The following is a 15,239-nucleotide window of genomic DNA, read 5'->3' as shown; positions in this document are numbered from 1 at the left end:
TCACACAAAACCTTTTAAAAGAACAGTAAGAGGTTTCATATTGCTTCAGAGGTTGATCAGTTCAGTATCGTAACACTAGAACGTCACGTATCTCTAGTGTTATCATCAAACTGGGTGAAACCAATACTGACAACATGTCTTGCAAACTATTTTAAGAGTCCTAAAAGTTTCCCAGTCAACAGGAAACACAAGACTTCCATAGTTCAAGTTTAGTAGGTTTAGTTTCGCATTAAATTAAGAATGGAAATGTTTCTAAAGAAGCCAGTGTGGAGCACAGAAATCCCTTTAAACACGACAGCTACTAGAGAACACGCGTGTGTGTGTGTGTGTGTGTGTGTGTGTGTGTGTGTGTGTGTGTGTGGAAGTGTTTCTAATGAAGCCAGTGTGGAGCTGTGTGTGTGTGTTTGCATGTGTGTGTGCTGTGTGTGTGTGTGTGTGTGTGTGTGTGTGTGTGTGTTGTGTGTGTGGAGTGTGTGTGTGTGCGAGTGTGTGGTGAGAGAGAGAGTTTGTGTGTGCGAGAGAGATGAGAGAGAGAGAGCGAGAGGAGAGAGAGAGAAAGAGAGAGTGTTGTGTGTGTGTGTGTGTGTGTGCTGTGTGAGAGTGAGAGAGAGGGAGAGAGAGAGAGAGTGTGGTGTGTGTGTGTGTGTGAGAGAGAGAGAGAGAGAGACAGGGTGGTGTGTGTGTGTGTGTGTGAGAGGAGAGAGAGAGAGAGAGAGAGAGAGAGGAAGAGTGTTGTGTTGTGTGTTGTGTGTGTGTGAGAGAGAGAGAGAGAGACAGTGTGTGTGTGTGTGTGTGTGAGTGAGTGAGAGAGTGTGTGTGTGAGAGAGAGAGAGAGAGAGAGACAGTGTGTGTGTGAGCAGGTGAGTGAGGAGATGTGTGTGTCTCGAAGAGAGTGTGAGAGAGAGAGAGAGAGTGAGTGTGTTCGTGTTGTGTGTCTGTGTGTGTGTGTGTGTGTGTGTGAGTAAGAAAGTGTGTGTGTGTGTGTGTGTGTGTTGTGTGTTGTGTGGTGTGAGAGAGAGGAGGAGAGAGAGAGACAGTGTTGTGTGGTGTGAGTGAGTGAGTGTCAGAGAGGTGTGTGTGTGAGAGAGAGAGAGAGAGAGAGACAGTGTGTGTGTGTGAGTGAGTGAGTGAGAGAGTGTGTGTGAGAGAGAGAGAGAGAGAGAGTGAGTGTGTGTTTGTGTGTGTGTGTGTGTGTGAGTAAGAGAGTGTGTGTGTGTGAGAGAGAGAGAGAGAGAGAGAGAGACAGTGTGTGTGTGTGAGTGAGTGAGAGAGTGTGTGTGTGAGAGAGAGAGACAGAGATAGAGAGAGTGAGTGTGTGTTTGTGTGTGTGTGTGAGTGAGTAAGAGAGTGTGTGTGTGTGTGTGTGTGTGTGTGTGTGTGTGTGTGAGAGAGAGAGTGAGTAAGAGTGTGTGTGTGTGTGTGTGTGTGTGTGAGAGAGAGAGTGAGTAAGAGTGTGTGTGTGTGTGTGTGTGTGTGTGTGAGTGAGACAGTGAGTGTGTGTGTGAAGTGTGTGACGACAGTGAGAGTGATGTGTGTTATGTGTTTTTTTTTTTTTTTTTTTTTGTGTGTGTGTGTGTGTTGATCAAAGGTTTTGGCCTGCTCTACATCATGGCATCTCAAGAATCAGCAGCGTCTGTGGAGAATCAGCCGATGAGGCGTCTGAGGAAGGCGGGGCGAGTGAACGGCCAGCAGTACTCGTTAGGAACAGGTCCGTTAACGTTGCACTCGAAGAAGGAGAACATGGGGAACCAGATGCGAGCGCGGCGGCTCTGCTGGTAGGCGTGAGTGTTGGCCAGCGTGTGGTAGTACAGGAAGAGTCTGGTGGTGATGTAGAGGGATATGAAGACGTCGATGGAGTAGTGCTCGTGTTGTGCTGCCAGGATGAAGAAGATGCCGAACAGGTTGAGGACCCAGGAGAGCGTGTGGATGAAGTTCCAGCTGCGCGGCGTGTCTGCGGACGGAGGGAGCATCTCAAACACTGCGCTCCACACAGAAAACAACACCAACCAATGTGTGTGAACTTACACTCAGTGACGAAGAAGTTGAGTATGGTGAGAACGACGGTGTGTCCGCTGAACATGTAATCTCCACACGTCTGCACTCCGGTCAGCGTCATGCCAAAGCCGCTCCATATGGCCACGGCACGCTGCAGCTTCGCCCACATGTCACCGTATATCTGACACACACACACACACACACACATACACACACACACACATCAATACAGACAGAGACAGCGTATTATCAAAAATTAGTTCTTTATCATAATGTGATGAAGGCATAAAAATACACAGCTAACAAATATTTGAGAAAAACAGTCTGTTTTTAATTAACTCAAAACTATTTTTATTTATATTTTTTGGTATGAATGGAATGAACAATATGTTTAATCTACTTTTTATAAAAAAAAAAAAAAAAAAAAAAAAAAAAATGCAAGAAAAATAAGAAATATTAATAATAATAATTAATAATATATTATTAAATAAAACTAAAATATTAACCATTATGGCAATTATATGCATAAAAAAGATATATATATATATATATATATATATATATATATATATATAATTCTTTACACACATATTGTAGCCAAATGAGCATAAAATATTTGAAAAAATTTGTACTTTTTAATGAACTCAAATCATTTTTATCTATACTTTTGGGTATTGAACGAACAATATGTTTTATAAATGTTTTTTTGCATCTAATCCAGGTTGTACTTCATTCTAAAAAAGAATCACAAGAATAAAAAATGAGAAATATTACTGTAAATAAAACTGTCAGGTGTTTAAACGTGATTGTGGTTGTTTTGGTTTTAATTAAGCCGTTTAAAATAAAAATCATTTTAGTACCGTATTCATTTCTAATCTCATTGGAGTAACCATTGAGAACATCTAGAATTACAAAATAATCATAATAATAACAATCTGGGGGAAATGTGTAATGATAATGTCATAATGCAATTTTTTTTTTTTTAAGTAAATACATAAATATATGAAAGATAATAATTCATTAAAAATAATAATTCAAAATAAAATAGATAATCTTACAATAAACAATAGTACTATATTATATATATATATATATATATATATATATATATATATATATATATATATATATATATATATATATATTTATTTATTTATTTATTTAATTTTTATTAATAACTAACATTAATAAAAATCTCAAGGGGAATCGAAGTAGCTTTCCTAACTTTCAGAAGAGTCTTCATGTACTTCACTAGGTTTAGGATCGGAGTTGTGTGTGTGTGTGTGTGTGTGTGTGTGTGTGTGTGATGTCCGCACCTTCCCAGTGCACTGCAGGTGTTGTCCCGGGACAGAGAGAGACGTCACAAACATGGTGATGCAGCGCAGCATGAAGACCGTCCCCATGAGGCTCCACAAGCGTCTCAACAGGATGGACCTGACAGAAACACACACGTCACTCATGACCTGACCTCTGATTTTTTTTATGTTCTTGTGGTGAGGTGATGCTGGTGGTTGCTGCGTGGTGTGATATGATTTAATTACAAGACTATATATATATATAATATTATTCTACAGGAGAAAAATGTTTGTCTTCATAATCTTTCACTGAAATGTAATAACTTACTTCACCTCTGAAAGCGCTACTGTGGAAATGCTTCATTTGGAGAAGAAAAAACACACACTACGTGATATCAATGCCGATGAAGAAAAATTATAATTTTAAAACTCCTGAAAATTGTGTATGAGTCAAAGATGAAATGATTGTGGTGTATGCATCAAATTAAATTTACAAAAGTGACTTTATAATATACACAGAAAGCATATTAAATGCAAGTGGTGACAAATCAGTGGCATAGATTTAAAATGACAATTAATTCGTTTTGGGGGCCGTTCTAATGATTATTTTTAAAATGACAATTCTTTTTGTGGGAGGTTTTTTTTTTTACTTAAATTAACTATTGTTACACTGAATGACTGTTTTTTTTTTTTTTTTTTTAATCATGGTGAAAATGCATGATAGGCAGTATTTTTTGCCCAGAAAAAAAATTATACAGGACACATTGTACAAAATTAAAGCTATATTGAAATGTTTGTTTATTATCTTGATGTCTCTATGCACGATTTTAGTATTTTGTGCAAAACAATTACATGCAACAGCTTTATAATTATATGCATAAACTATATTATACATATGTGTGTGTTTGATACCTGTGTTTATGAAGCAGCAGAACTAGCAGCCAAACAGAGCAGAGGATCACGCCACAGGCCTCAGCCATCGCAAAAGCCCAGGGGATTCTGGGTACACTGCAGGGAGAAGAGAACCAGGCGAAAGGTTAAAAAAAGAGCAAAACGTAATCCTCCTCCAAACAGATGGAGATTGATGATGTTTTTTTTTGTTTTTTTTCTTGTTTTTATTGGTGAAGTGTTGAGATTTACTTTGGTTCGTGTTGTGCGTGATGGAGTTATTTTTCATCAGAAAAGCTAAAATTTTAGATTTGTCTTGCAACTCACCACCAGAGCGGTTTAGTTTTATTAATGCCACCAGAAACCTCAAAAAAATTATAGATCAAATGAGATTTAGTCTTTTAGTCCGGGGTGTTAGGGCACAGCTCAAATCTGGCATCTTTATATCTCTATTGATGATTTTCATCCCTACAGTGATGTATTTTCTTTGAAATGACTTCAAAATATGATTTTAATGCAATTAGAGCAAGCATTCCCAAACATTTTTGTCAGCCGAATCTAAAATATTCACTTGTAGACACTTTAAAAACATTAAAAAGATATTAAAATTTTAAAAATCTAAAAAGATATTTAAAAGTTAATCATCTACTGTACGTTCACATATACGCAGATCTCTAAAGACAGTTAATGGTCACATGACATGCAGATGTTATTAATTTTTAGTAGTTATTTTGATTTTTTTTTTTTAAATAATTATGTTAATTTTGAATGTGAATGTTTTCATTAATTATAAGCTTTTCATCCACTTACCAACCCCAGTTTGGGAAACCCTGAATTAGAAAAAAACACATTTATGTTCACGTAAAACTTAAATACAGTTTAAACCACATTAAAGCAGCTTCCAAAGCAGTGGACAAACAGTGCTTGTCATGTGAAGCACAAAAGCTCTTCAATATTGCATTAGAAAAATGCCTAGTGGTTCATACAGTGGTGTGAAAAATTGTTGACCCCCTTCCTGATTTCTTATTTTATTGCATGTTTGTCACACTTTAATCATCAAACAAATTTAAATATTACTAAAAGATAACACATGGGGTTTTTAAATGAAGGTTTTTATTATACACAATAACACTTCTTCACACAGGGCCATGTAGTTTTGGATTTTGTTTTCCCTTGTGTTATCTTTTAGTAATATTTAAATTTGTTTGATGATTAAAGTGTGACAAACATGCAAAAAAAATAAGAAATCAGGAAGGGTGCCAACACTTTTTCACACCACTGTATGTGCAGTTCACAACCATCTGATGCACACTGTTCACGAAAATATGTAAAATGCTTGCTTAAATCACTAACTGCTAGCTGACTTTATACAACTTTTTTTCTTTTTTTTTTGGAATTTGTGATGTATTTTCTTTTTTTTTGAGTTATTATTACTGTTGTTCATATTGTGTGTGTTGGTGTGTTTAATGTTAATTTTATGTTTTGTTGAGTTTTCATTCATTTTTACCTTTAAAAAGCCATTTTTTCTAAAAGTGTGCATCATCTTTTGAGTCAAATCATTACATTTAATCTAATCTTTGCAATGCAGTGGAGAAACAGAAGCTGAAGTATCATTTTGATGTATTTAAACACTGTTTAAAGCTGCTCAGATGGACATGGAATGATTTAACCTGCAGTTACAAATGCATAAATGATGTTTTGATATTTTAATCATAAAACAGTGAATACTGATATTTGAGATTATTTTTTAAAAAAAATGAAAATGTGAAATTAAAACCAGTAGGTGGCAGCAAGTCACTGTTAATAAGTTATTCATTGCGATTGAAAAGAATCATTTAAATATTTGATTCATTCAGGAACAAAACACAGTCAAGTTGCTTTGTTTGGAATTATTTTTGTTGCTGAAATAGAGCAAAAACAGGCAATGTGGTGTCCAAAACGTACGTCTCTTAATATTAACTTCTTGTTTATTGAACTGTTGTATCACATTTGTAATCATGCTGATCTTCAGAGGAAAAAAAACTGTACTTTTCGTGTGATATTAACTACATGAATGATATAAATATATACATTTTCTGCCCTCGTATCTTGAATTCTGTGATCGTTCTAAACGCATTTTCACAGACTGAATCATGTAGTGAAAGAACGCACTCTGAATGTGTAATAAAAAGTTAAATCGCACATCGTTAAAACAACAATTATGAGATTAATCGATATATATTGCACACCCCTACAGTAAAGACATTTATAATGTTACAAAAGATTTCTATTTCAAATAAATGCTGTTCTTTTGAACTTTCTATTCAATTGTGAATCCTGAAAAATAAAATGTATCACAGTTTCCACAAAAATATTGTGCAGCACAACTGTGTTAATAATCATTGATAATAATCAGAAATGTTTCTCGAGCAGCAAATCATCATATTAGAATGATTTCTGAAGATCATGTGACACTGAAGACTGCAGTAATGATGCTGAAAATACAGCTGCACATCACAGAAATAAATTACAGTTTAATAGATATTCACACAGAAAACAGCTAATTCAAATGAAATAATATTTTTCTGTATTTTCTGATCAGATCACTTCAGCAAAGGCTCACCTGTCCAGGAAGATGTCAGGCAGCGGCGGGTACGTTCTCATGTCTGGCACTCGCTCGTGGACGATCACCATGACGAAGGACGTGAAGCCGAAGACGAAGACCACGTAGACGGAAGCTGATGATGGTCTTCCAGTACTCAGGGGTCCAGTCTCCGCGGGCTGCTGCTTGTATTTGCCGTTGTTGTACTGATGATACTGATCGCTGCTCAACGTGTCCAACACGGCGTCACAATCCCGCGCAGATTCACCGTTACACAGCCAGTCCACTCCACCTGAACCACACCAAACACACACACACACACACTACAGCTGAATCAGACTATACTCTGCACAGTAAACCAGAGACGTACATGTCAGAAAACAACCTTCAATGAAGAAGTAAAGCTGAACGCAGCACTATTGCAATCGTCACTGGTGTAACTTTATCTCATTTTTACAGCTAGAGTTTTCTTCAATCCCACTGGAATACATTTATTTACTACTTATTTTACTCAAATTGAGAAGGAGCTTTGTAAATACCATAAAAGTGCATAGATAACATGGACCGCTTTACATAATACTGTACCTTTATAGTATTTTTTTAGCACTAATGGTTAATTTATTGTGCTGTACTTTAGCTGTTTGGATAGTAAAGCACTTGAAAGTCCACTTAAAGTCATAAAGGCAGTTTTACAACCAGTCCACTCCACCTGAACAACATGAAATACACAAACTATATCTGTATCTGACTTTGCATATTTTAAACAAATAAGCACGTAAATACTAAACAAGATACGTATATGTCAGAGATAAAGTAAACTGCTGCACTGTTGAAATCGTCACTGTGTTGTCATTTTATCTACTAAAGTTATCTGGTTTTAAAACTAAAATTGCTGATATTTTCTTCAAGCTATCAGAATAAGTTGCTGCAAACATGTAGCATGATCAGTTTTTGATTGAAAGTAGTAGCATAATTTCGAAATTTGAAGGAAAAACAGAATGTCTGACTTTAGTTTTGTGAACTCATACTACGTAAAACATACATGCACGAAACAAAAACAGCAGAGGGGCTCATTGAGACGCATATTCACTCTCTGCCAGCAGGTGGCGCTTATGGAGCAGCAGCTGCGCTTATAAACACTGCTTTAATGAGCATAATACAGTTTAGGAGTCACACTTGCCTCCGTGGTGAACAAAGCCTTGAAATATAACCTTTTTTTTTTCCCAAAATAAAATTAACTAAAAAATAAAAATCCAGTAATATTTTTTATATGATTATTTATGATTTAGAGGGAATTTTAAGATACTATGCAATATTTATGCAATTTTAAATAGCTATTTTCTCCGTTCGAATTAATATATATATTGTATTTCTTTATTTATTTACTACTTTATAATAAATGCAATATTTCACATTAAAACAGAGTGAAGGCATTTAAAATCCATTTTTTGAAGTGAGAATTGAGCCATCTGGAGGCATTAAAAAATAAAAACTTATTATTAGTATTAGCACCCTACATAGATATATACAGAGTCTTTTGGATTCCTGTTGTTTTTAGACATAATTTCTTCATTTTTTTTAGGTTTTGCATTTAGATATATATCAAGACATTCTAAGAGACTACTTATTGTCAAGGTTTAGATATTTTTGGTTAGATAAGTATCAGCTTTCACATTATGATTACAGTCAAACATTAAAATCTTGTTAGAATGGGAACACACAGAAAGCACTTTTGTTACTCAGTATTTGATAATTAAAAAATCTAACAAAATAAGGAATGGATAGTGATAATTCAAAACACTTTATACAAACATTTTGTAATTAACTGATATTTTATTGAGCGTAATTCAGTAAATAAAACTTCAGAACAGAATTTTTTTTTTTTTTTTTTTTTTTCTTATTTTTACCATTCATTTCCTATGTCGGTCATTTCTGACCACGAAGAAGTTAAGTGTGACTTTTTTTTTTTTGACCCTTTAACATATCCGAATCATGTCCATGATTTTTGTGCATGTTTATAATGCTAATGTGACTAAGTGTCATCTCATTCCGATGAAGCTAAGATTTGTAAAATGTCAAATTATGTCAAAAATGACCAAAGAGGGCCAGAGGGTTAAGGGCAAGTCCTGCTCTCTGATGTAAATGCTGCTTAAAACAGTGATTACACAAACCTGTGCTGTTCTGAGGCGAGTGTCCGTCGTAGGACAGACCGAGCTCCTCTAAAACGTCTGTGTTCTGCTTCTGCAGCTTCCTGAGAGAAACCATCAGCCGTTTAATGTCTCCCAGGACCTTGAGCTCCAGCGGAGGAGAGCGCAGGTCGTACTCGCTCAGCGTCAGCAGGCTGGTTCCGTCCAGACGGTGTTTGTTACACAGCAGGTTCACGTAATCACAGAAGCCCTCTTCACGCAGCCAGCGGCCCACGTGCTTCGGGGTCCAGTGCCGGACGTTTCCGGCCATCTCTCGCTCGCGCATCCTCTCACAGGAACTGAAGACAGAAAACAGAAACATGACGACTATGATATCTAAAGGCCACTAGGAACAACTTTTGTGTGAAAGATTTATATAATAATAATCTATTCTTCATCCTTGCGCACAGGGATGTAACGATTAACCGCGAGCCGGTTGAAAATCTATTCAACAATGCTAAACAAATCGTGATTCATTTTGGGGTAGAAGTTTATATGAATGTGTGTCTGAGGGGAACGTACTGTCTTTAGAAAAGTTTAGATGGTATTTTTTTATTTTCATCTTGCCTCTGTATAAAGCATATTAAAGTTCATAAGTGCAGCGCTGCTTTGTTTACAGCGGTAACCAAGGAAACGCTTTAAGCTCGACCTGCTGCAGCGTTTCGGTAGTGGAGGAAACGTGCTTTGTTTACAGGGGTAACCAAGGAAACGCTTTAAGCTCCACCTGCTGCAGTGTGCAGCGCTGCTTTGTTTACAGCGGTAACCAAGGAAACGCTTTAAGCTCCACCTGCTGCAGCGTTCACAAGTGGAGCGCTGCTTTGTTTACAGGGGTAACCAAGGAAACGCTTTAAGCTCCACCTGCTGCAGCGTTCACAAGTGCAGCGCTGCTTTGTTTACAGGGGTAACCAAGGAAACGCTTTAAGCTCCACCTGCTGCAGCGTTCACAAGTGGAGCGCTGCTTTGTTTACAGCGGTAACCAAGGAAACGCTTTAAGCTCCACCTGCTGCAGCGTTCACAAGTGGAGCGCTGCTTTGTTTACAGGGGTAACCAAGGAAACGCTTTAAGCTCCACCTGCTGCAGCGTTCACAAGTGGAGCGCTGCTTTGTTTACAGCGGTAACCAAGGAAACGCTTTAAGCTCCACCTGCTGCAGCGTTCACAAGTGCAGCGCTGCTTTGTTTACAGCGGTAACCAAGGAAACGCTTTAAGCTCCACCTGCTGGCAGAGAGTGAATCTGCGTCTTGTTCAGCTCGTCTGCTGTTTCTGTTTCAATCAGATTTTTTTTTATGTATAGTTTCACAAAACTGAAGTCAAACCATTCTGTTTTTGCTTCAAATTTCGAAATTATACAATCTAATTTAGATTAAAATCTGCTGATGTTGCCTGTATGCAGCATCTTTGTTCGCATCATGATTAAAATGCAGTGGTTGCCTCTCATTTTAAATGGAAAGAGCACAGACAAAGCTTTATTTTGTTTATATGAAGAGATTTATTTTATTTGTGTTACTTATTTATTTGATTTGGGTCTTGTTTTAAACTTTCAATTAAGTTTTGTCATTTACATTTACATTCTATTTAAATTTTGTCATTTAGCAGATGCTTTTATCCAAAGCGACTTACAAATGAGGACAATAGAAGCAATCAAAACCAACAAAAGAGCAATAATATACAAGTGCTATATTAGTATATTATTACAGTGTTATATTTCAATTTCATAAAGAAACGTGCAGCATTTTGTCCAAGCAATAATAAAAGAACTCATTTAATTTATAAGTTGTCTTAAATTTCATTTTGTTAAAAAAAAAAAACGTGAATCGAATCGTGAGTTGAGTGAATCGTTGCGTCCCTGCTTAGACATCACATCCAGATGTAAACTAGCACATATGCTGATACTCCAGTAAAACAGGCCACATTCACAGCATAAGATCTCAAGATTGTGCACTACTGCGGATCTGAAGCACTGAATCACAGCTGTGCTGCTTGGCTTGAGCTTCGGTTATGTGGCTGGTAACCAACTCGTTCATTAAGGATCAGTCTGAGTAAGCAGTATCTGTTAGACGTGAAAAACTGAAAATCAAATCACAAAATGCAGCCACAAGTGCCAATTGCAGGCAAAAATGTTATATTATTTATATATTAGCTTTGAAAAACCTGCTGTTTATTAGGACCGGAACATTTCACTGACTTGATGTCTGAAGCTTGTTTGGCCAAAAACAAGTAATTTCATTCATCTTGTTAGTTTATGCTGAGTAAAAACAGAATTGAACACCTCCGCATTTACAATCTTTGATCATAGTTATAATGAAGCCTGAGATAAATTATGATTCGTTTGGCAAAGCAGTGATTCTCAGGGTGGCTCTTAAGACTTAAAATGATTTAATATAAGACAGACAAGCATTAAAATAAGATATTTCTTATTTGAATTCACCCCCATAATACATGTTTTGTCTTTGAATAATTTGATTATATAATTATTTTTTCTTTATTTTTGGAGAATTGTTGGATATTTGGGTTTATTTGGTTTTTTAATTTTGAATTTGTGGTCCTGTAAAGTCATGTACATTAATACAATCTTGAATCTCATAATAAAAAAAAAGATGAAATTGGTCAATTATTTTATTGAGTTAAAGAAATACATTTCTTTTTAAAGAAATAACATAGAAAATCAAATGTGAGATATTTGATCACTTTTTTTTTTTTTTTTTTTTTTTTTTTTTTACAGTGTTAAGGGCATTTCTTGTTATGACAATTTCTATTTTTTTTCTCATTCTTCAATCAGGTAGAAATCGTGAGTAGAAGTATTTGTACTCATTTGCTCAGTAAATTAGGGATGACTGGAAAAGTTATGCAAATTCATTGCTTAAAAAGAATCCAGAAAAACATTGAGCTCGTAAAACTTCTGGAATCCTGAAACTACGAGCGTCGGCCTTCAAATATTATTGTGGACAACAATTCAAAAAAGTCAGTTTTGAATACATGTTGTTCTGCTCTGAGTCTCGGTTCATTAGCTCTCAGAAAACACTTAGCGTGTTTGTCTGTCCCTGCTGGACGTCTGATAACTTTTCTCCGAATGCTTAGAAACACACCCACACTAACACAAACTTTCAGAAAGCACACGCACACTTATAACCGATAATACACTTCATAACACACCACAGGAACAGAAACAGGTCTTTTTTTGCTGACAGATGAAACACAGAGATGTTTGTGCTGGCATCAGTGTAAGATGTGAGAAAATATATTTCTTCCTGATTCAAACAGCCACAGATCTACTGACACATCAGTAAGACAGCGCTGCACGCTCAGCAGGACACGTGTTGACCGACCGTCTAACAGCTTTGTGTCATCATGGGTCAGTCTTATGACAGCACAGTGACTTTACAGTCAACTTCTCCCCAAAAAGAAGCTAAAATACAGCATTTAACACATGCAATACAATGATAAGATGATATGAGATGCATGTGAAATCACGTCTGAACATGTGCATGTCTATATCAGACTTTGCATATTTTAAACAAATAATTAAGTAAATAGTTAACATCATATTTAAATGTCAGAAAATGACCTTCACTGAAATGTAATTCTACTATTGCAGCTGTTACTGGTGTTTTTTATCAACCAAATTCATCTTGTTTCACATTCTAGAACAGCTCAAGCGGCTGATAATAAGCATTATTTTTTTTTAAATCTCATCAGAATAAATACTATTTATTTAACTTATTTTCAAAATCGGAAAGGAATTTAGAAATGTAACATAAAAGTAGATCATTTAATTTGTGTTCATGTATGGCTCCAGGAAAATAGTGCATAAAAAAAGTTACAATCTCACAATTTTGACTTTCTTCCCCTCCAATTTCTGACAAAAAAAAGTCAGAATTGCGAGTTTATTACTTGCATTTGTGAGATATAAACATGAAATTCTGAGAACATAAGTCAGAATTGTGAGATAAAAAGTTACAATTACCTTTTTTATTTTTTTATTCTGAGGGGGAAATTAAAACTGTAAAATGTAAACTCAAAATTGTGAGCAAAAAACGGCATAATTCTGAGCTTATATCTCGGAATTCTGAATAAAAACGTGGAATTTCGTGTTTTTTCTTCATGGTGGAAACAGGCTGATTATAAATAATTAAAGTCAAATTATAAAGGATCCTTGCAGTTAAGACTAATTAGTCATTCACTCAAACCTAGTCGATTTTTAAATTAGGTACACACATTAAAATAATCACAGTTGTGACCACGCCCAACTCGTAGCCACACCCGCCGCTAACCACGCCCTCTCGCATAAAAGTGAAATTACTCATATTAACTGAAAAATTACATAACAATGAAAACAGCAACTTTTCCTGATAACAGAGAAAAGAACTTAAAATGTTCCATCGTTTTTCAACGTTTATGGTTCTAAACGTTGTACGACTCATCTGCATTTTAGCTCGCATTCTCCGGTGATTTATTAAAGGGCATACTGACATGATTTTAAAATGTATTTTACTTCATATTTTTTCTTAACACTGCACTTGTAACGTACTTTTATTGACATTAGTAACTGTAATCAAATTACATAATTTAAAATGCAGTGCATTACATCACCAGGAAAAGTAATTAGAATACAGTAATGAGTTAACGTGTTACAGCTACTGTGTAACGTTACAGTCACTGTGTAACGTTACAGTTACTCTGTAACGTTACAGTTACTCTGTAACGTGTTACAGTCACTGTGTAACGTTACAGTCACTGTGTAACGCGTTACAGCCAACTCTGCTCATCAGAAATCAACAGTAAAGTAATATTACCCTGTTAGTGAAGCACCCTTAGTTATAATTATATTTCTCAGCTCTTTACACTGAGGACTTTAATCAATACCAGATACAGAGAAGCTTGTTGATAAGGAAAAGGAGCAGGTACCTGCCAAACAGGAACGATTTACTCCCTTTCAACACTCAACACCTAGTGAGCTGCCTACCTAGAAAGCATTTTAAACAAAATGTTGTTTAACCAGGTTAAATTAACTAGATTTTTCCGAGGAAAAAAATATTTTAAAACAGTTCTGTGGGTTTTTTTTTTTTTTTTATAACCGAAGCTGACCCAGATTATTAAATGAGGGTCTGTGTGCGGTCTATAATCATAACACAAAATATTAAAAATGAATAAATTAGATAAATATGCAGTGTGCCGCTATAAATCTGCAAATGAACGGACACTAAATGACTAAAATTTCTCCTTCCCACACATAAACCTATCACAGCAATAAAATCGAGAGTTAAACAAAGAATGAACCTGAATTTCAGTTCATCACTGATATTAGTGTGATTTTTCAGACGCATGAGAGTGTGTTAGCATGCTAGCGGTTAGCCCGCTGCGCTTCACTTACGTTAAACATCAGATTCTTGGCTCTGAATCGCGATGGATCTCCTGAATGTCACTCTGTCGCGGAATCTGAGGTAAATCATCGCGCTCAGACACAGCTAGACGAGCACAGTCGCTCTATCAGCTGTGAAAGAGTGTGTAAACACTGCAGGTGACGTCACTTCCGCTGCCGTGCGCGCAGCGACATCCGCTGGCCAACAGTGGGATTACACCATCGCTGCTGGGTTTCTAATGAGCTTCAGGTTTGAAGTCATGGCTTCGCAACATTAATAGTCAACTGAAGCCCTTGGTGGGTTTACATCCGCTGGCCAACAGTGGGATTATATATATATATATATATATATATATATATATATATATATATATATATAATAGTCAACTTTTATATATATATATATATATATATATATATATATATATATATAAACAAAAGCTAATTTACATACATAGTACATACAAGTCTTATTTTAGTATCAGTATTATTGTATAGTTTTCATTAATATTTTAAGTGTTTATTTTTATATTTTTATTTTAATATTCTGTTTTCATTTAAATTAAGTTTTAGTAATTTTGTTGTGTTGTCATTTTTCAATACACAATTTTTAATGAGTTATATTAGTACATCAAGTTAAATTAAATTAAAATGATTTTTACTTTCATTTTTAGTTGACTATAACACACACACACACACACACACACACACACACACACAGAGTTAACTTTAGGGATTCAATTACTTGGTAAAAATTAAGATAATTCAGAGATTTATTGTATATAATGATAAAATTTTTCATGTAAAATGTGTTTTAACTCATACTTTATACAGTGAAAAATAAAAGTCCCTGCATGTTCCATTATTAGAATATTATTATTATTATTTGTTTGTTTATTCAATTTTGCTTTATTTTTGGTGTATTGGGGTGATTTGT

General features: G+C 35.5%; 1 protein-coding gene across 1 annotated transcript; it reads right to left on the bottom strand.

The window, feature by feature from the left end:
* Window positions 1-1,566: 1,566 nt before the first annotated feature.
* LOC109110075 (sphingomyelin synthase-related protein 1-like) lies at window positions 1,567-14,489 on the bottom strand. The gene is made up of 7 exons (XM_042755324.1): window positions 14,315-14,489; window positions 8,931-9,244; window positions 6,781-7,051; window positions 4,203-4,298; window positions 3,312-3,429; window positions 2,026-2,176; window positions 1,567-1,951 (listed from the first exon to the last, which is right to left on the bottom strand). The coding sequence occupies exons 2-7, from the start codon at window positions 9,229-9,231 to the stop codon at window positions 1,644-1,646; spliced, it is 1,245 nt and encodes a 414-aa protein (XP_042611258.1). The 5' UTR covers window positions 9,232-9,244; window positions 14,315-14,489; the 3' UTR covers window positions 1,567-1,643.
* Between the last annotated feature and the right edge of the window lie 750 nt (window positions 14,490-15,239).

This window comes from Cyprinus carpio, unplaced genomic scaffold, assembly GCF_018340385.1.
Source record: "Cyprinus carpio isolate SPL01 unplaced genomic scaffold, ASM1834038v1 S000006670, whole genome shotgun sequence".
Taxonomy (NCBI): Eukaryota; Metazoa; Chordata; class Actinopteri; order Cypriniformes; family Cyprinidae; genus Cyprinus; species Cyprinus carpio.
Note: the sequence above shows the minus strand (reverse complement) of the source record. Positions and strands in the feature narration are given on the sequence as shown.